General features: G+C 45.6%; 1 protein-coding gene across 3 annotated transcripts in view; it reads left to right on the top strand.

The window, feature by feature from the left end:
* Window positions 1-21,734, top strand: part of LOC139546214 (partitioning defective 3 homolog B-like) — a 425,714-nt gene that overhangs the window by 150,559 nt on the left and 253,421 nt on the right. For 2 of the 3 annotated variants that reach the window (XM_071354341.1, XM_071354340.1), the window contains exon 14: window positions 6,135-6,179. The exons of the other annotated variant lie outside the window; for it this stretch is intronic. In XM_071354341.1, the coding sequence (XP_071210442.1) occupies window positions 6,135-6,179 (45 nt within the window). The remainder of the gene's footprint in view (window positions 1-6,134; window positions 6,180-21,734) is intronic. 3 annotated transcript variants of the gene reach the window in all.

The raw sequence follows: 21,734 nt of genomic DNA, 5'->3' as shown, positions 1-21,734 counted from the left end.
AGCGGTACGACCACCGGCATTGGTCGTTGTCATGGTAGCTAGAAAGGTGGGTTACCCTGTTACTATTAAATCTGTGGTCCCGGTCACAATGGCTAACCGTGTCCCGGGTTGCGCTCAACCCTCGATAAAACCCTGCTAGCTTGATAGTTAGCTAGTTAACTCCTCAGACCAGGACTTGGTCGGCAGGATCACTGGACAGAGAGTAGTTGTCTGAACAACTGATGTCAACTGTGTTGCGGGATCCAAACTCAAATGTTATCTAGCTACTACGAAACTTTCCAATACACTTTTAAAACAACCAACTTTTCCAAAACAACAAACCGAGCTCTCCCTCATTTTACAATCAACATATGAGCTTCCCTGAGACGGTTTCTGACAGTTAGTTCAGAAATTATTTGGTTGTGCAAACCCACAGTTTCATAAGCTGGTCTCCGACGATCCCACAGGAGGAGAAGAAGGATAAGGAGTAGTTTTTACATTTTCCCTTTGAGCTCAGTTTGTGAAAGTAGGTTTTACATTTTCCTTCCACCTTGGTTAGAATTTTCACAGACCAAAGATCTTTGATGAAACAAAACACTAAATAAAGAGGTTGGGGCTTTAGGCTGCTTCATCCTTCTGTTTGTGGATGTAATTTTCCTCAGACCAAGATCTTAGATTAAAAAGATCTCAGATTAAAAAGTAAAACATGAGTAAACACAGCAGTAGAAGGCTGCTCCTCCTTCCTCTTGGTTTCTGGAGAAACTAGACAGCAAGGTGAACCTGGTTGGTGTCTGGAGAAACTAGACATCAAGGTGAACCTGGTTGGTTTCTGGAGAAACTAGACAGCAAGGTGAACCTGGTTGGTGTCTGGAGAAACTAGACATCAAGGTGAACCTGGTTCGTTTCTGGAGAAACTAGACAGCAAGGTGAACCTGGTTGGTTTCTGGAGAAACTAGACAGCAAGGTGAACCTGGTTGGTGTCTGGAGAAACTAGACATCAAGGTGAACTGGTTGGTGTCTGGAGAAACTAGACAGCAAGGTGAACTGGTTGGTTTCTGGAGAAACTAGACAGCAAGGTGAACCTGGTTGGTTTCTGGAGAAACTAGACAGCAAGGTGAACTGGTTGGTGTCTGGAGAAACTAGACAGCAAGGTGAACTGGTTGGTGTCTGGAGAAACTAGACAGCAAGGTGAACTGGTTGGTTTCTGGAGAAACTAGACAGCAAGGTGAACCTGGTTGGTGTCTGGAGAAACTAGACATCAAGGTGAACCTGGTTCGTTTCTGGAGAAACTAGACAGCAAGGTGAACCTGGTTGGTTTCTGGAGAAACTAGACAGCAAGGTGAACCTGGTTGGTGTCTGGAGAAACTAGACATCAAGGTGAACCTGGTTGGTTTCTGGAGAAACTAGACAGCAAGGTGAACCTGGTTGGTTTCTGGAGAAACTAGACATCAAGGTGAACTGGTTGGTTTCTGGAGAAACTAGACAGCAAGGTGAACTGGTTGGTGTCTGGAGAAACTAGACATCAAGGTGAACCTGGTTAGTTTCTGGAGAAACTAGACAGCAAGGTGAACCTGGTTGGTTTCTGGAGAAACTAGACAGCAAGGTGAACTGGTTGGTTTCTGGAGAAACTAGACAGCAAGGTGAACCTGGTTGGTTTCTGGAGAAACTAGACAGCAAGGTGAACCTGGTTGGTTTCTGGAGAAACTAGACAGCAAGGTGAACTGGTTGGTGTCTGGAGAAACTAGACATCAAGGTGAACCTGGTTGGTGTCTGAAGAAACTAGACAGGAAGGTTAACTGGTTGGTTTCTGGAGAAACTAGACAGCAAGGTGAACCTGGTTGGTTTCTGGAGAAACTAGACAGCAAGGTGAACTGGTTGGTTTCTGGAGAAACTAGACAGCAAGGTGAACCTGGTTGGTTTCTGGAGAATCTAGACAGCAAGGTGAACCTGGTTGGTTTCTGGAGAAACTAGACAGCAAGGTGAACTGGTTGGTTTCTGGAGAAGCTAGACATCAAGGTGAACCTGGTTGGTTTCTGGAGAAACTAGACAGCAAGGTGAACTGGTTGGTTTCTGGATAATCTAGACAGCAAGGTGAACCTGGTTGGTTTCTGGAGAATCTAGACAGCAAGGTGAACCTGGTTGGTTTCTGGAGAAACTAGACAGCAAGGTGAACTGGTTGGTTTCTGGAGAAACTAGACAGCAAGGTGAACCTGGTTGGTTTCTGGAGAAACTAGACAGCAAGGTGAACCTGGTTGGTTTCTGGAGAAACTAGACAGCAAGGTGAACTGGTTGGTGTCTGGAGAAACTAGACAGCAAGGTGAACTGGTTGGTGTCTGGAGAAACTAGACAGCAAGGTGAACTGGTTGGTTTCTGGAGAAACTAGACAGCAAGGTGAACCTGGTTGGTGTCTGGAGAAACTAGACATCAAGGTGAACCTGGTTGGTTTCTGGAGAAACTAGACAGCAAGGTGAACCTGGTTGGTTTCTGGAGAAACTAGACATCAAGGTGAACTGGTTGGTTTCTGGAGAAACTAGACAGCAAGGTGAACTGGTTGGTGTCTGGAGAAACTAGACATCAAGGTGAACCTGGTTAGTTTCTGGAGAAACTAGACAGCAAGGTGAACCTGGTTGGTTTCTGGAGAAACTAGACAGCAAGGTGAACTGGTTGGTTTCTGGAGAAACTAGACAGCAAGGTGAACCTGGTTGGTTTCTGGAGAAACTAGACAGCAAGGTGAACCTGGTTGGTTTCTGGAGAAACTAGACAGCAAGGTGAACTGGTTGGTTTCTGGAGAAGCTAGACATCAAGGTGAACCTGGTTGGTTTCTGGAGAAACTAGACAGCAAGGTGAACTGGTTGGTTTCTGGATAATCTAGACAGCAAGGTGAACCTGGTTGGTTTCTGGAGAATCTAGACAGCAAGGTGAACCTGGTTGGTTTCTGGAGAAACTAGACAGCAAGGTGAACTGGTTGGTTTCTGGAGAAACTAGACAGCAAGGTGAACCTGGTTGGTTTCTGGAGAAACTAGACAGCAAGGTGAACCTGGTTGGTTTCTGGAGAAACTAGACAGCAAGGTGAACTGGTTGGTGTCTGGAGAAACTAGACAGCAAGGTGAACTGGTTGGTGTCTGGAGAAACTAGACAGCAAGGTGAACTGGTTGGTTTCTGGAGAAACTAGACAGCAAGGTGAACCTGGTTGGTGTCTGGAGAAACTAGACATCAAGGTGAACCTGGTTGGTTTCTGGAGAAACTAGACAGCAAGGTGAACCTGGTTGGTTTCTGGAGAAACTAGACATCAAGGTGAACTGGTTGGTTTCTGGAGAAACTAGACAGCAAGGTGAACTGGTTGGTGTCTGGAGAAACTAGACATCAAGGTGAACCTGGTTAGTTTCTGGAGAAACTAGACAGCAAGGTGAACCTGGTTGGTTTCTGGAGAAACTAGACAGCAAGGTGAACTGGTTGGTTTCTGGAGAAACTAGACAGCAAGGTGAACCTGGTTGGTTTCTGGAGAAACTAGACAGCAAGGTGAACCTGGTTGGTTTCTGGAGAAACTAGACAGCAAGGTGAACTGGTTGGTGTCTGGAGAAACTAGACATCAAGGTGAACCTGGTTGGTGTCTGAAGAAACTAGACAGGAAGGTTAACTGGTTGGTTTCTGGAGAAACTAGACAGCAAGGTGAACCTGGTTGGTTTCTGGAGAAACTAGACAGCAAGGTGAACCTGGTTGGTTTCTGGAGAAACTAGACAGCAAGGTGAACCTGGTTGGTTTCTGGAGAAACTAGACAGCAAGGTGAACTGGTTGGTTTCCGGAGAAACTAGACAGCAAGGTGAACCTGGTTGGTTTCTGGAGAATCTAGACAGCAAGGTGAACCTGGTTGGTTTCTGGAGAAACTAGACAGCAAGGTGAACTGGTTGGTTTCTGGAGAAGCTAGACATCAAGGTGAACCTGGTTGGTTTCTGGAGAAACTAGACAGCAAGGTGAACTGGTTGGTTTCTGGATAATCTAGACAGCAAGGTGAACCTGGTTGGTTTCTGGAGAATCTAGACAGCAAGGTGAACCTGGTTGGTTTCTGGAGAAACTAGACAGCAAGGTGAACCTGGTTGGTTTCTGGAGAAACTAGACAGCAAGGTGAACCTGGTTGGTTTCTGGAGAAACTAGACAGCAAGGTGAACTGGTTGGTTTCTGGAGAAACTAGACAGCAAGGTGAACTATTTCAGTCAGTGTAGAGAGCAAAGAGGGAACATTCCTCATTACCTTTGTCCTCCCTACCTGCTGTCCTGTCAGCAGCACAGCTTCCCCCAGGTGTTCCCAGTGTGTCCCCCGAGGGTTCTCTATTGATCACAGACCTCTGTTGGCCCTGTGTCTGTAATTACCACCCCTGTCAGTTGGCCGTCTGTCTGTAATTACCACTCCTCCCAGTTGGCTGTGTGTCTGTAATTACCACTCCTCTCAGTTGGCCCTGTGTCTGTAATTACCACCCCTGTCAGTTGGCCTTGTGTCTGTAATTACCACTCCTCTCAGTTGACTGTGTGTCTGTAATTACCACTCATCTCTGTTGGCCTTGTGTCTGTAATTACCACTACTCTTAGTTGGCCCTGTGTCTGTAATTACCACTCATCTCAGGTGGCCTTGTGTCTGTAATTACCACTCATCTCAGGTGGCCTTGTGTCTGTAATTACCACTCCTCTCAGTTGGCCTTGTGTCTGTAATTACCACTCCTCTCAGTTGACTGTGTGTCTGTAATTACCACTCCTCTCAGTTGGCCTTGTGTCTGTAATTACCACTCCTCTCAGTTGACTGTGTGTCTGTAATTACCACTCCTCTCAGTTGACTGTGTGTCTGTAATTACCACTCCTCTCAGTTGGCAGCGTGTCTGTAATTACCACTCCTGTCAGCTGGCTGCGTGTCTGTAATTACCTCTCCTCTCAGTTTGCTGTGTGTCTGTAATTACCTCTCCTCTCAGTTGGCTGTGTGTCTGTAATTACCTCTCCTCTCAGTTTGCTGTGTGTCTGTAAGTACCTCTCCTCTCAGTTTGCTGTGTGTCTGTAATTACCACTCCTCTCAGTTGGATGTGTGTCTGTAATTACCACTCCTCTCAGTTGGCTGTGTGTCTGTAATTACCACTCCTCTCAGTTGGATGTGTGTCTGTAATTACCACTACTCTCAGTTGGCTGTGTGTCTGTAATTACCACTCCTCTCAGTTGGCTGTGTGTCTGTAATTACCACTCCTCTCAGTTGGCTGTGTGTCTGTAATTACCACTCCTCTCAGTTGGATGTGTGTCTGTAATTACCACTCCTCTCAGTTGGCTGTGTGTCTGTAATTACCACTCCTCTCAGTTGGATGTGTGTCTGTAATTACCACTCCTCTCAGTTGGATGTGTGTCTGTAATTACCACTCCTCTCAGTTGGCTGTGTGTCTGTAATTACCACTCCTCTCAGTTGGCTGTGTGTCTGTAATTACCACTCCTCTCAGTTGGCTGTGTGTCTGTAATTACCACTCCTCTCAGTTGGCTGTGTGTCTGTAATTACCACTCCTCTCAGTTGGCTGTGTGTCTGTAATTACCACTCCTCTCAGTTGGCTGTGTGTCTGTAATTACCACTCCTCTCTCCTCTAAACGTAACCTGAGCAGGACTTCCCTCCTCCCCCAGGTGAATCCTCTCCTCCCTGTCCTGATCCCTCTCTCCTCTCCTCTCCTCCTCCCTGTCCTGATCCTCCTCTCCTCTCCTCTCCTCTCCTCTCCTCTCCTCTCCTCTCCTCTCCTCTCCTCCTCCCTGTCCTGATCCATCTCTCCTCCTGCCTCCCTGTCCTGATCCCTCTCTCCTCTCCTCCTCCATGTCCTGATCCCTCTCTCCTCTCCTCCTCCCTGCCTGTCCTGATCCCTCTCTCCTCCTGCCTCCCTGTCCTGATCCCTCTCTCCTCCTGCCTCCCTGTCCTGATCCCTCTCCTCTCCTCTCCTCTCCTCTCCTCTCCTCTCCTCTCCTCTCCTCTCCTCTCCTGATCCCTCTCTCCTCTCCTCTCCTCTCCTCTCCTCTCCTCTCCTCTCCTCTCCTCTCCTGATCCCTCTCTCTTCTCTTCTCTTCTCTTCTCTTCTCTTCTCTTCTCTTCTCTTCTCTTCTCTTGCATGTCTTGACTTTGTGGCCTCTGTGTGTTTTGTTTCCAGTGGCAGATGAAAGCAACGTGGGATCACTAACAGGCCACAGGTCAGGTGAGGAATGTAGATTAGAACACGTCCGAACACAAACACAGTGGTATGCTGATGGAGGCCCGTCGTATTGAGCCTGGCCCTCGAGGGCCCACGCTTGGTGCTCTGATGGATGAGGCCTGGCCCTCGAGGGCCCACGCTTGGTGCTCTGATGGATGAGGCCTGGCCGGGTCCTGGAGAGGCCCTGCATGCTGACTGACAGGAGGACCTCAGACACTAGCCTGGCAGACAGGAAGTCTAGATCATCCCAAATAGTAGTGTAGTAATGTGTAGTAGTCTGTAGTAGTGTGAAGGTGTGTGTAGTACTGTGTGTGTTTGTGTGTGTATAGTAGTATGTGTGTAGTAGTAGTGTGTGAGTGTGTGTAGTTGTGTGTGTGTGTGTGTGTAGGACTGTGTAGTAGTGTGAGTGTGTGTGTAGTAGTGTGTGTAGTAGTGTGTGAGTGTGTGTGTGTAGTAGTGTGTGTGTAGTAGTGTGTGTGTAGTAGTGTGTGTGTAGTAGTGTGTGTGTGTGTGTGTGTGTAGTGTGTGTGTGTAGTAGTGTGTGTAGTAGTGTGTGTGAGTGTGTGAGTGTGTGTGTGTAGTAGTGTGTGTGTAGTAGTGTGTGTGAGTGTGTGTGTGTAGTAGTGTGTGTGTAGTAGTGTGTGAGTGAGTGTGTGTGTGTAGTAGTGTGTGTGTAGTAGTGTGTGTGTAGTAGTGTGTGTGTAGTAGTGTGTGTGTGTGTAGTAGTGTGTGTAGTAGTGTGTGAGTGTGTGTGTGTAGTAGTGTGTGAGTGTGTGTGTGTAGTGTGTGTGTGTGTAGTAGTGTGTGTAGTAGTGTGTGTCTGTAGTAGTGTGTGTGTGTGTGTGTGTGTGTGTGTAGGAGTGTGTGAGTGTGTGTGTGTGTAGTAGTGTGTGTGAGTGTGTGTGTGTAGTAGTGTGTGTGTAGTAGTGTGTGAGTGTGTGTGTGAGTGTGTGTGTGTAGTAGTGTGTGAGTGTGTGTGTGTGTAGTAGTGTGTGTGTAGTAGTGTGTGAGTGTAGTAGTGTGTGAGTGTGTGTGTGTGTAGTAGTGTGTGTGTGTAGTAGTGTGTGAGTGTGTGTGTGTAGTAGTGTGTGTGAGTGTGTGTGTGTAGTAGTGTGTGTGTAGTAGTGTGTGAGTGTGTGTGTGTAGTAGTGTGTGTGTAGTAGTGTGTGTGTGTGTGGTAGTTTATAGTAGTGTGTGTCAGATTGGCTGGTGAAACGCACACTCGGCCCTCTGATTGGACCAGCAGACTGTCAATCAACACAGGTCTGTTGAGCTAGCAAACAATGTCTATTTGTTGTACATCTATAGAATCCGGTGCAGTGTAAATGTCACATTTTAGGGAGAGAGGGATTGCAGTAATAAAGAAATATGCAGCTCAAAAAATAGTTTTCTGATCTAGAATATGTTTACTTTGCTAGACAGCAGCAGTGGGGCATCAATCAACAATTACCAGAATAGGACTACTGGTCTTTTGGTATGTCAAAATAGAATATGATCATTTACTGTGGCTTCACGTGTCTATGAGCAGTGGCATCATCAGGCAGTATGCAGTTGACAGTTTACAGCACAGTTGACATTATACAGTACAGTTGGCAGTGTACAGGACAGTTGACATTATACAGTACAGTTGACATTATACAGTACAGTTGACATTATACAGTACAGTTGACAGTGTACAGGACAGTTGACATTATACAGTACAGTTGACATTATACATTACAGTTGACGTTATACAGTACAGTTGACAGTTTACAGTACAGTTGACAGTTTACAGTCCAGTTGACAGTATACAGTACAGTTGACAGTAGACAGTGCAGTTGACAGTACAGTTGACAGTACACATTACATTTGACAGTATACAGTGCATTTGACTACAGTTGACAGTACACAGTACAGTTGACATTATACAGTACAGTTGACATTATACAGTACAGTTGACATTATACAGTACAGTTGACAGTATACAGTGCAGTTGACATTACATTTGACAGTACACAGTACACCGTACAGTTGACAGTATACAGTACATTTGACAGTACACAGTACATTTGACAGTATACAGTGCAGTTGACAGTATACAGTGCAGTTGACAGTACAGTTTGCAGTACAGTTAACATTATACAGTACAGTTGACAGTATACAGTACAGTTGACAGTACAGTTAACATTATACAGTGCAGTTGACAGTACAGTTTACAGTTCAGTTAACATTGTACAGTACAGTTTACAGTATACAGTGCAGTTTACAGTACAGTTTACAGCACAGTTAACAGTATACAGTACAGTTGACAGTATACCGTACAGTTGACAGTATACAGTGCAGGTGACAGCACAGTTTACAGTACAGTTAACAGTATACAGTACAGTTGACAGTTTACAGTACAGTTGACAGTACAGTTGACATTATACATTACAGTTGACAGTATATAGTGCAGTTGACAGTACAGTTAAAAGTATACAGTACAGTTGACAGTATACAGTACAGTTGACAGTACAGTTAACAGTATACAGTGCAGTTGACAGTACAGTTTACAGTACAGTTAACATTATACAGTACAGTTGACAGTATACCGTGTAGTTGACAGTACAGTTTACAGTACAGTTAACAGTATACAGTACAGTTGACAGTATACAGTGCAGTTGACAGTACAGTTAACATTATACAGTACAGTTGACAGTATACAGTGCAGTTGACAGTACATTTTACAGTACAGTTAACATTATACAGTACAGTTGACAGTATACAGTGCAGTTGACGGTTTACATGACAGTTGACAGTTTACAGTACAGTTGACCGTTTACATGACAGTTGACAGTTTACAGTACAGTTGACCGTTTACAGTACAGTTGACATTATACATTACAGTTGACAGTATACAGTGCAGTTGACAGTACAGTTAACATTATACAGTACAGTTGACAGTATACAGTGCAGTTGACAGTACATTTTACAGTACAGTTAACATTATACAGTGCAGTTGACAGTATACAGTGCAGTTGACGGTACAGTTTACAGTACCGTTAACAATATACAGTACAGTTGACAGTATACAGTACAGTTGACAATATACAGTACAGTTGACAGTATACATTACAGTTGGCAGTATACATTACAGTTGACAGTATACAGTACAGTTGACAGTATCAAATCAAATCAAATCAAATTTTATTAGTCACATACACATGGTTAGCAGATGTTAATGCGAGTGTAGCGAAATGCTTGTGCTTCTAGTTCCGACAATGCAGTAATAACCAACAAGTAATCTAACCTAACAATTCCACAACTACTACCTTATACACACACAAGTGTAAAGGGATAAAGAATATGTACATAAAGATATTTGAATGAGTGGTGGTACAGAACGGCATGGCAGATGCAGTAGATGGTATAGAGTACGGTATATACATATGAGATGAGTACTGTAGGGTATGTAAACATAAAGTGGCATAGTTTAAAGTGGCTAGTGGTACATGTATTACATAAAGATGGCAAGATGCAGTAGATGATATAGAGTACAGTATATACATATGAGATGGGTAATGTAGGGTATGTAAACATTATATTAAGTGGCATTGTTTAAAGTGGCTAGTGGTACATTTTTACATAATTTCCATCAATTCCCATTTTTAAAGTGGCTGGAGTTGAGTCAGTATGTTGGCAGCGGCCGCTAAATGTTAGTGGTGGCTGTTTAACAGTCTGATGGCCTTGAGATAGAAGCTGTTTTTCAGTCTCTCGGTCCCTGCTTTGATGCACCTGTACTGACCTCGCCTTCTGGATGATAGCGGGGTGAACAGGCAGTGGCTTGGGTGGTTGTTGTCCTTGATGATCTTTATGGCCTTCCTGTGACATCGGGTGGTGTAGGTGTCCTGGAGGGCAGGTAGTTTGCCCCTGGTGATGCGTTCTGCAGACCTCACTACCCTCTGGAGAGCCTTACGGTTGTGGGCGGAGCAGTTGCCGTACCAGGCGGTGATACAGCCCGACAGGATGCTCTCGATTGTGCATCTGTAGAAGTTTGTGAGTGCTTTATGTGACAAGCCGAATTTCTTCAGCCTCCTGAGGTTGAAGAGGCGCTGCTGCGCCTTCTTCACAACGCTGTCTGTGTGGGTGGACCAATTCAGTTTGTCCGTGATGTGTACACCGAGGAACTTAAAACTTTCCACCTTCTCCACTACTGACCTGTCGATGTGGATAGGGGGGTGCTCCCTCTGCTGTTTCCTGAAGTCCACAATCATCTCCTTTGTTTTGTTGACGTTGAGTGTGAGGTTATTTTCCTGACACCACACTCCGAGGGCCCTCACCTCCTCCCTGTAGGCCGTCTCGTCGTTGTTGGTAATCAAGCCTACCACTGTAGTGTCATCCGCAAACTTGATGATTGAGTTGGAGGCGTGCATGGCCACGCAGTCGTGGGTGAACAGGGAGTACAGGAGAGGGCTCAGAACGCACCCTTGTGGGGCCCCAGTGTTGAGGATCAGCGGGGTGGAGATGTTGTTACCTACCCTCACCACCTGGGGGCGGCCCGTCAGGAAGTCCAGGACCCAGTTGCACAGGGCGGGGTCGAGACCCAGGGTCTCGAGCTTGATGACGAGTTTGGAGGGTACTATGGTGTTGAATGCTGAGCTGTAATCGATGAACAGCATTCTCACATGGGTATTCCTCTTGTCCAGATGGGTTAGGGCAGTGTGCAGTGTGGTTGCGATTGCGTCGTCTGTGGACCTATTGGGTCGGTAAGCAAATTGGAGTGGGTCTAGGGTGTCCGGTAGGGTGGAGGTGATATGGTCCTTGACTAGTCTCTCAAAGCACTTCATGATGACGGAAGTGAGTGCTACGGGGCGGTAGTCGTTTAGCTCAGTTACCTTAGCTTTCTTGGGAACAGGAACAATGGTGGCCCTCTTGAAGCATGTGGGAACAGCAGACTGGGATAAGGATTGATTGAAAATGTCCGTAAACACACCAGCCAGCTGGTCTGCGCATGCTCTGAGGACGCGGCTGGGAATGCCGTCTGGGCCTGCAGCCTTGCGAGGGTTAACACGTTTAAATGTTTTACTCACCTCGGCTGCAGTGAAGGAGAGCCCGCAGGTTTTGGTAGGGGGCCGTGTCAGTGGCACTGTATTGTCCTCAAAGCGGGCAAAAAAGTTGTTTAGCCTGTCTGGGAGCAAGACATCCTGGTCCGCGACGGGGCTGGTTTTCTTTTTGTAATCCGTGATTGACTGTAGACCCTGCCACATACCTCTTGTGTCTGAGCTGTTGAATTGCGACTCGATTTTGTCTCTGTACTGGGACTTAGCCTGTTTGATTGCCTTGCGGAGAGAATAGCTACACTGTTTGTATTCGGTCATGCTTCCGGTCACCTTGCCCTGGTTAAAAGCAGTGGTTCGCGCTTTCAGTTTCACGCGAATGCTGCCGTCAATCCACGGTTTCTGGTTTGGGAATGTTTTAATCGTTGCTGTGGGTACGACATCGTCAATGCACTTCCTAATGAACTCGCTCACCGAATCAGCATATTCGTCAATATTGTTGTTGGACGCGATGCGGAACATATTCCAATCCGCGTGATCGAAGCAGTCTTGAAGCGTGGATTCAGATTGGTCGGACCAGCGTTGAACAGACCTGAGCGCGGGAGCTTGTTGTTTGAGTTTCTGTTTGTAGGCTGGAATCAACAAAATGGAGTCGTGGTCAGCTTTTCCGAAAGGGGGGCGGGGGAGGGCCTTATATGCGTCGCGGAAATTAGTATAACAATGGTCTAGGGTTTTCCCAGCCCTGGTAGCACAATCGATATGCTGATAGAATTTAGGGAGTTTTGTTTTTAGATTAGCCTTGTTAAAATCCCCAGCTACGATGAATGCAGCCTCAGGGTGTGTGGTTTCCAGTTTACAAAGAGTCAGATAAAGTTCGTTCAGGGCCATCGATGTGTCTGCTTGGGGGGGAATATATACGGCTGTGATTATGATTGAAGAGAATTCCCTTGGTAGATAATGCGGTCGACATTTGATTGTGAGGAGTTCTAGATCAGGTGAACAGAATGACTTGAGTTCCTGTGTGTTGTTATGATGATCACACCACTTCTCGTTAATCATAAGGCATACCCCCCCGCCCCTCTTCTTACCGGAAAGATGTTTGTTTCTGTCGGCGCGATGCATGAAGAAACCAGCTGGCTGCACCGACTCCGTTAGCGTCCCTTGAGTTAGCCATGTTTCCGTGAAGCAGAGCACGTTGCAATCCCTGATGTCTCTCTGGAATGCTACCCGTGCTCGGATTTCATCAACCTTATTGTCAAGAGACTGGACATTGGCAAGTAGTATGCTAGGGAGTGGAGCGCGATGTGCCCGTCTCCGAAGCCTGACCACGAGACCGCCTCGTTTGCCCCTTTTTCGGCGTCGCACAGGGTCGCCGGCTGGGATCAGATCCATTGTATTGGGTGGAAGGCAAAACACTGGATCCGTTTCGGGAAAGTCATATTCCTGGTAGGAACGATGATGAGTTGACGTTAATCGTATATTCAGTAGTTCCTCCCGACTGTATGTAATGAAACCTAAGATTACCTGGGGTACCGATGTAAGAAATAACACATAAAAAAACAAAATACTGCATATTTTCCAAGGAACGCGAAGCGAGGCGGCCATCTCTTTTCGGCGCCGGAAGTTTGTTCAGGACAGTTGACATCAACAGGACAGTTGACATTATACAGTACAGTATACAGTACAGTTGACAGTATACAGTACAGTATACAGTATACCGTACAGTTGACAGTATACATTACAGTTGACAGTACACAGTACAGTTGACAGTATACAGTACAGTTGACAGTATACATTACAGTTGACAGTATACATTACAGTTGACAGTATACATTATAGTTGACAGTATACCGTACGGTTGACAGTCCAGTTGACAGTACGCAGTACAGTTAACAGTATACAGTACAGTTGACAGTATGCATTACAGTTGACAATATACAGTACAGTTGACAGTCCAGTTGACAGTATACAGTCCAGTTGACAGTATACAGTCCAGTTGACAGTATACAGTCCAGTTGACAGTATACAGTCCAGTTGACAGTATTGCCAATAGTGATATACTGAGTGTACACCCGTGGTTCTCAACTGGTTTTGCCTCTCCTCCCTCCCTGTCCTGATCCCTCTCTCCTCTCCTCTCTTCCCTCCCTGTCCTGATCCCTCTCTCCTCTCCTCTCCTCCCTCCCTGTCCTGATCCCTCTCTCCTCTCCTCTCCTCCCTCCCTGTCCTGATCCCTCTCTCCTCTCCTCCTCCCTCCCTGTCCTGATCCCTCTCTCCTCTCCTCTCCTCCCTCCCTGTCCTGATCCCTCTCTCCTCTCCTCTCCTCCCTCCCTGTCCTGATCCCTCTCTCCTCTCCTCTCCTCCCTCCCTGTCCTGATCCCTCTCTCCTCTCCTCTCCTCCTCCCTCTCTCCTCCTTCTCAACTGGTTTTGCCTTGTGACCCAAATTAAACCAGGTTGTCTCAGTCAAAACAACACAATATTTACATTGCGAGAAAGAAAAATAAAGAATCGGCAAAATACTATTTGTAGCAATTATATGAAAAGGGAACAACATTCCCACTGCTTTCCTGTCAATAATACAATTTTTGTCCCTAATCTTGATGAAGAATGTTAATAAACTCACTTGTTTGAGACCACACAAAATAGCTGCTAATAGTTTTCTATTGAAAATATTGTGATTGAATAATTTGGTATTTTTTGAGAGTAAATTATATTAAATAAGAAAAAGTGAATTATAATTTCTACACACTCTACCTGGTTTAATTTGTTTACGTTCAGACTTTTCATTGAGCTGTTATTTTCTACTCGTAACTATGGAGACCCAGCAGCTCCTCTAGTTACATCTCCGTGACAACCCCTACTTCAAACTACTCTTTGAGTAATGGCCAGTGTTTTCCCCCCGGCGCGTGTGTGAAGGTCCTGTAATACATTTAATAAAACAATCCATTCAGCGGGTGGTTTTACTGATTGACAGACTAATGTTTATTAACATGCAGCCTTGCCGAACAGGACACTCTGCTGACTCGGCGTGTTCGGAGACCCCTCACAGCGCCCTGCTTTCTGAAGGCTCCAATCTCATCTTTATGCGCTTTGACACATTTCATTATTAGGATATTAAGAGGGCTGGCTAGCTCTGAGCTCTGGGGATTTCATCTGGCTAAAACTTCCTCTGTAGGTGTCTGTTACGCTGTTGCTGGGAAATACACAGGAACCCACTCTTCTCTCTCCTCTCTCTCTCTCTCTCTCTCTCCTCTCTCTCTCTCTGTCTCTCTCTCTCTCGCTCTCTCCATCTCTCCTCCCTCTCTCTCTCTCTCGCTCTCTCCATCTCTCCTCCCTCTCTCTCTCCTCCCTCTCTCTCTCTCTCTCTCTTTCTCTCTCTCTCTCTCTATCTCTCGCTCTCTCTCGCTGTCTCGCTCCCTCGCTCTCTCCATCTCTCCTCTCTCTCTCTCTCGCTCTCTCCATCTCTCCTCCCTCTCTCTCTCTTCTCTCTCTCTCTCTCCTCCCTCTCTCTCTCGCTCTCTCCATCTCTCCTCCCTCTCTCTAACTCTCTCTCTCTCGCTCTCTCCATCTCTCCTCCCTCTCTCTTCTCTCTCTCTCTCACTCTCTGTCTCTCTCTTTTCTTTCTCTCCCCTCTCTCTCTATCTCTCTCTCTCTCTCTTCTCTCTCTCTTCTCTCTCTCTCTCCTTTCTCTCTCTTCTCTCTCTCTCTCTTCCTCTCTTTCTTCTCTCTCTCTTTGCCTCTCTCTCTTTGTCTCTCTCTTCTTCTCTTTCTTCTCTCTCTCTCTTTGCCTATCTCTCTCTATTTGCCTCTGCCTCTCTCTCCACCTCTCTTTCTTCTCTCTCTCTCGTTGCCTCTCTCGCTTCTCTCTCTCCATCTCTCCTCCCTATCTGTCTCTCTCTCTCTCTCCATATCTCCTCCCTATCTCTCTCTCTTGCTCTCTCCATCTCTCCTCCCTCTCTCTCTCTCTCTCTCTCTCTCTCTCTCTCTCTCTCTCTCTATCTCTCATCTCTCTCTCTCTATCTCTATATATCTCTCTCTCTAACTCTCTCCATCTCTCCTCCCTCTCTCTCTCTCTCTCTCTCTCTCTCTCTCTCTCTCTCTCTCCTCTCTCTCTCTTCCTCTCTTTCTTCTCTCTCTCTCTTTGCCTCTCTCTCTTTGCCTCGCTTTCTTCTCTCTCTCTCTTTGCCTCTCTCTCTGTCTCTCTCCACCTCTCTCTCTCTCTTTGCCTCTCTCTCTGTCTCTCTCCACCTCTCTCTCTCTCTCTTTGCCTCTCTCTCTCTTTCTCCTCTCTCTCTCTCTCTTTGCCTCTCTCTCTGTCTCTCTCTCTCTCCCTCTCTCTCTTTGCCTCTCTCTCTCTCTCTCTCTCTCTCTCAATTTAAATTGAAATGTAAGGTCTTTATTGTCAGGGGAAACATTTGTTAACAAAGTAGATAAAAAAAACAAAAGTGAAATAAACAATAAAAATTAACAGTAAACATTACACAACAGAAGTTCCAAAAGAATAAAGACATTACAAATGTCATATTATGTCTATATATATATATAGTGTTGTAATGGTGTGCAAATTGTACAAAAGGGAAAATAAATAAGCATAAATATGGGTTGTATTTACAATGGTGTTTGCTCTTCACTGGTTGCCCTTTTCTTGTGGCAACAGGTCACAAATCTTGCTGCTGTGATGGCACACTGTGGAATTTCACCCAGTAGATATGGGAGTTTATCAAAATTGGATTTGTTTTCGAATTCTTTGTGGATCTGTGTAATCTGAGGGAAATATGTCTCTCTAATATGGTCATACATTGGGCAGGAGGTTAGGAAGTGCAGCTCAGTTTCCACCTCATTTTGTGGGCAGTGAGCACATAGCCTGTCTTCTCTTGAGAGCCATGTCTGCCTACGGCGGCCTTTCTCAATAGCAAGGCTATGCTCACTGAGTCTGTACATAGTCAAAGCTTTCCTTAAGTTTGGGTCAGTCACAGTGGTCAGGTATTCTGCCACTGTGTACTCTCTGTTTAGGGCCAAATAGCATTCTAGTTTGCTCTGTTTTTTTGTTAATTCTTTCCAATGTGTCAAGTAATTATCTTTTTGTTTTCTCATGATTTGGTTGGGTCTAATTGTGCTGTTGTCCTGGGGCTCTGTGGGGTGTGTTTGTGAACAGAGCCCTAGGACCAGCTTGCTTAGGGGACTCTTCTCCAGGTTCATCTCTCTGTAGGTGATGGCTTTGTTATGGAAGGTTTGGGAATCGCTTCCTTTTAGGTGGTTGTAGAATTTAACGGCTCTTTTCTGGATTTTGATAATTAGTGGGTATCGGCCTAATTCTACTCTGCATGCATTATTTGGTGTTCTACGTTGTACACGGAGGATATTTTTGCAGAATTCTGCATGCAGAGTCTCAATTTGGTGTTTGTCCCATTTTGTGAAATCTTGGTTGGTGAGCGGACCCCAGACCTCACAACCATAAAGGGCAATGGGCTCTATGACTGATTCAAGTATTTTTAGCCAGATCCTAATTGGTATGTTGAAATTTATGTTCCTTTTGATGGCATAGAAGGCCCTTCTTGCCTTGTCTCTCAGATCGTTCACAGCTCTGTGGAAGCTACCTGTGGTGCTGATGTTTAGGCCGAGGTATGTATAGTTTTTTGTGTGCTCTAGGGCAACGGTGTCTAGATGGAATTTGTGGTCCTGGCGACTGGACCTTTTTTGGAACACCATTATTTTGGTCTTACTGAGATTTACTGTCAGGGCCCAGGTCTGACAGAATCTGTGCAGAAGATCTAGGTGCTGCTGTAGGCCCTCCTTGGTTGGTGACAGAAGCACCAGATCATCAGCAAACAGTAGACATTTGACTTCGGATTCTAGTAGGGTGAGACCGGGTGCTGCAGACTGTTCTAGTGCCCTCGCCAATTCGTTGATATATATGTTGAAGAGGGTGGGGCTTAAGCTGCATCCCTGTCTCACCCCACGACCCTGTGTGAAGAAATGTGTGTGTTTTTTGCCAATTTTAACCGCACACTTGTTGTTTGTGTACATGGATTTTATGATGTCGTATGTTTTACCCCCAACACCACTTTCCATCAATTTGTATAGCAGACCCTCATGCCAAATTGAGTCGAAGGCTTTTTTGAAATCAACAAAGCATGAGAAGACTTTGCCTTTGTTTTGGTTTGTTTGTTTGTCAATTAGGGTGTGTAGGGTGAATACATGGTCTGTTGTACGGTAATTTGGTAAAAAGCCAATTTGACATTTGCTCAGTACATTGTTTTCATTGAGGAAATGTACAAGTCTGCTGTTAATGATGATGCAGAGTATTTTCCCAAGGTTACTGTTGACGCATATTCCACGGTAGTTATTGGGGTCAAATTTGTCTCCACTTTTGTGGATTGGGGTGATCAGTCCTTGGTTCCAAATATTGGGGAAGATGCCAGAGCTAAGGACGATGTTAAAGAGTTTTAATATAGCCAATTGGAATTTGTTGTCTGTATATTTGATCATTTCATTAAGGATACCATCAACACCACAGGCCTTTTTGGGTTGGAGGGTTTTTATTTTGTCCTGTAACTCATTCAAGGTAATTGGAGAATCCAGTGGGTTCTGGTAGTCTTTAATGGTTGATTCTAGGATTTGTATTTGATCATGTATATGTTTTTGCTCTTTATTCTTTGTTATAGAGCCAAAAAGATTGGAGAAGTGGTTTACCCATACATCTCCATTTTGGATAGATAATTCTTCGTGTTGTTGTTTGTTTAGTGTTTTCCAATTTTCCCAGAAGTGGTTAGAGTCTATGGATTCTTCAATTACATTGAGCTGATTTCTGACGTGCTGTTCCTTCTTTTTCCGTAGTGTATTTCTGTATTGTTTTAGTGATTCACCATAGTGAAGGCGTAGACTCAGGTTTTCCGGGTCTCTATGTTTTTGGTTGGACAGGTTTCTCAATTTATTTCTTAGATTTTTGCATTCTTTATCAAACCATTTGTCATTGTTGTTCATTTTCTTCGGTTTTCTATTTGAGATTTTTAGATTTGATAGGGAAGCTGAGAGGTCAAATATACTGTTAAGATTTTCTACTGCCAAGTTTATACCTTCACTATTGCAGTGGAACATTTTACCCAGGAAGTTGTCTAAAAGGGATTGAATTTGCTGTTGCCTAATTGTTTTTTGGTAGGTTTCCAAACTGCATTCCTTCCATCTATAGCATTTCTTAATGTTACTCAGTTCCTTTGGCTTTGATGCCTCATGATTGAGTATTGCTCTGTTCAAGTAGACTGTGATTTTGCTGTGGTCTGATAGGGGTGTCAGTGGGCTGACTGAATGCTCTGAGAGACTCTGGGTTGAGGTCAGTGATAAAGTAGTCTACAGTGCTACTGCCAAGAGATGAGCTATAGGTGTACCTACCATAGGAGTCCCCTCGAAGCCTACCATTGACTATGTACATACCCAGCGTGCGACAGAGCTGCAGGAGTTGTGACCCGTTTTTGTTGGTTATGTTGTCATAGTTGTGCCTAGGTGGGCATATGGGGGAGGGAATGCTGTCACCTCCAGGTAGGTGTTTGTCCCCCTGTGTGCTGAGGGTGTCAGGTTCCTGTCCAGTTCTGTCATTTAGGTCGCCACAGACTAATACATGTCCCTGGGCCTGGAAATTATTGATTTCCCCCTCCAGGATGGAGAAGCTGTCTTCATTAAAGTATGGGGATTCTAGTGGGGGGATATAGGTAGCACACAGGAGGACATTTTTCTCTGTTAAGATAATTTCCTTTTGAATTTCTAGCCAAATGTAAAATGTTCCTGTTTTGATTAATTTAATGGAGTGAGTTAGGTCTGCTCTATACCAAATTAGCATTCCCCCTGAGTCCCTTCCCTGTTTCACACCTGGTAGTTTGGTGGATGGGACTACCAGCTCTCTGTAACCTAGAGGGCAACCAGTGGGTCCGTCTCCTCTATACCATGTTTCTTGCAGGATGACAATGTCTGCATTACCGATTTCTTTGGTGAAGTCCGGGTTCCTGCTCTTTAGGCCAAAGGCAGATGACCTCAGACCTTGGATATTCCAGGATGATATAGTGAAGGCTTTTTGTTCCATAAAGTGTCCAATGTTGTTGGTCGGGGTTTGGCCTCAGGCCAGTAAGTGTGAGCAGAGCCTGCTGAGCATCTGGTACATGCCGTTGGCTTGGGCGAGTGTAAGAGTGGGGGTTGGGCCTGTTTGCCCGCTCACTACCTGGGCGTATGTGTGACTTCCATGTTGATGCCCTCTTTGCGGGGGTGGGGTGCATGGGGTGGGCAGGAGTGGCATGGGTCTGATCTGAGGGGGCCTAAATTGGGTGTGGGCATGGTTGATGTGGGGGGGGTGTGTGGGTCCAGGGGGGGGTCCTGGAGGTCTTGGAGGGTGTCTCGCTGGTCTGGGTGGGGTGTCTATTGATCTGTTGCTCCTGTGTGAAGTGTTGGGGCTTCGTTTGAGAGCGATGTCCTTTAGAGTCCGGGCAAAGGTGGGCACTGCTGCCTTGTAGAGGTGGACCTGGTCATAGAGGCTGTTCAAGTCCAGGGTGGAGTGGTGGGCCAGAAAAACATTTGGTTTTGAGGCACAGTCACGGGAAATGCTTGCGTTTACCCGCTGTATTGTAGCAGGGTGGAAGTCTTTTCGTGGTAGCAGGGTGGAGATAACCACTTGTGCGTTGGGGAAAGTAGAAGAAGCTTTTTCAATCACTCCCTTCAGTGCTGTGGCCACCCTTTCCTGCTGTGCTCTCAGGTCGTTTGTGCCTGTGTGTATTATTATGTGGCTAGGTGAGCCTAGTTTGTCCTCAGACAGAAGGTCTAGGGCGCACTGGGTGTTTGGACACCAGAGTTTAGACACACTGTGTTTGGGAAAAAGTTTTTTTTCTTCTATATATTTCCCATTTGAGTCCATGAGGAGAAAAATCTGTGTCTTGTGTTTGTCCTCAGTGGGTGTGGGGGGGTTGTCAGGAGGGCTATCAGGGTGGCTGACAGGGGGGGTGCTCAGAGGGAATGAGAGCTGCTGGGCTTGGGGTTTTTCTTTTGTCTGTTCTGCTGTGATGTCGACTCTATGGTCAGGGTCTGGTGTGGACTGTTCTGCTGTGGTGTCGAGACTTTTGTTGGGTGCTGAGGTGGGCTGTTCTGCTGGCGTCTCTGTGGGGATGACCACCTCCCTAGTGGGTTGTTCTCTGTCACATGCCATCCCCCTCAACCTCTCCTCCTGTAGTCTGATCCTCTCCTCTAGTGCTCTGTTCTTCTCCTGCTCTTTCTCCTGTTGATGTTGTCTCACCACTGTCCATAGTGCAGGTATGTCTTTCTCCACCTCCAGCTCTCCAGGTCTGGTTAAGGGGGTGTTGTTGTGCTGGACTGTTGTCTGGGTCTGTGCTGACTGGAGTGTGATCACCTGCTGTTCCAGCTCCACCTGCCTTACCTCCAGCTGGGTGAATTTATCCTTCATTTCAATGAGGGAGAAGTACTCTGTGCTGGGAGGTTGACTGTCTGCTGAGGGTTGCTCGTCTGTGTGGTTATATGATGAAGACGTCTGGTCTGACCCGCTTGGGGTGGGGGTATCTTTATCAAGGGAGAGCTTCTCCTGCTGGGCTAATTCTTTGATTAGGTGAAAGTCCAGCTGAAACTGTTTGTGATTGCCCTGTACCAATGCCCTGTTCCAGATTTATATAGATTTATATTAGCTGACTCAGAGTCCTCGTTGTCAAGTATCCTGAGTTTCCACCCCTCGTTAACCCCCCCTCTCTTAACAAAGGGGTAGTGTGCTAATATAGCACTGTGCCATGCCACTGGATGGTTTGTGTAGAAGATAAGGTTGCTGATGTTCCCATTTTTGTAATAGTCAGCAAAAAGTGTCTCTTGATTTTCCATAAGGAGCTTCATTTTGTGATCTTTTCTTGTCTTATCATTTTTTACATGCACAGGGTACTGTATTTTAATTACCTCTGAACAGCGGGAGGCAGCTTCTAAGGCCTCTCCATTTGGTTGGGGTAGACTATTCGACTCTCCTGCCATTGTTGGGCTAATGGGCTTTGACACCTCTCACTTGACACTTAAGTGCTTGTTGAAGCTGTATCAAGCTTGGCAGAATTATGTTACTATTCAGTCCTTATAAAGTAGAGTCATGTATTTTTCTTCTTGGCTTTTGGAAATATAATATAGTTTCAGACTAAACATTACTCACTCAGTTCCAGGTTGGGTGGTGTTCTCAGGTTTCTGTTGTTTTCCAGAGAATTTGCTGTATTGAATAATTAATCCTTGGTAGATGTGAACCATTCAGGTGATTCCGTAAATCCGTCCAAAATAAGGTTGTAGGTTTTGAGTTTTGATTTGAAGTGAGGGTTATGTTGTAGAGGGTAGCATCCTGTATGTGTTCTTGACAAAAAATCCAAGTTTATCTAACTCTAAATCTATATTTTATTAAGAAAATGCAGAAAAATGCAGGAGCTCATCTGACCATGACCTCTCTCTCTCTCTCTCTCTCTCTCTCTCTCTCTCTCTCTCTCTCTCTCTCTCTCTCTCTCTCTCTCTCTCTCTCTCTCTCTCTCTCTCTCT

The sequence above is a fragment of the Salvelinus alpinus genome, chromosome 20 (assembly GCF_045679555.1).
Source record: "Salvelinus alpinus chromosome 20, SLU_Salpinus.1, whole genome shotgun sequence".
Lineage (NCBI taxonomy): Eukaryota > Metazoa > Chordata > Actinopteri > Salmoniformes > Salmonidae > Salvelinus > Salvelinus alpinus.
Note: the sequence above shows the minus strand (reverse complement) of the source record. Positions and strands in the feature narration are given on the sequence as shown.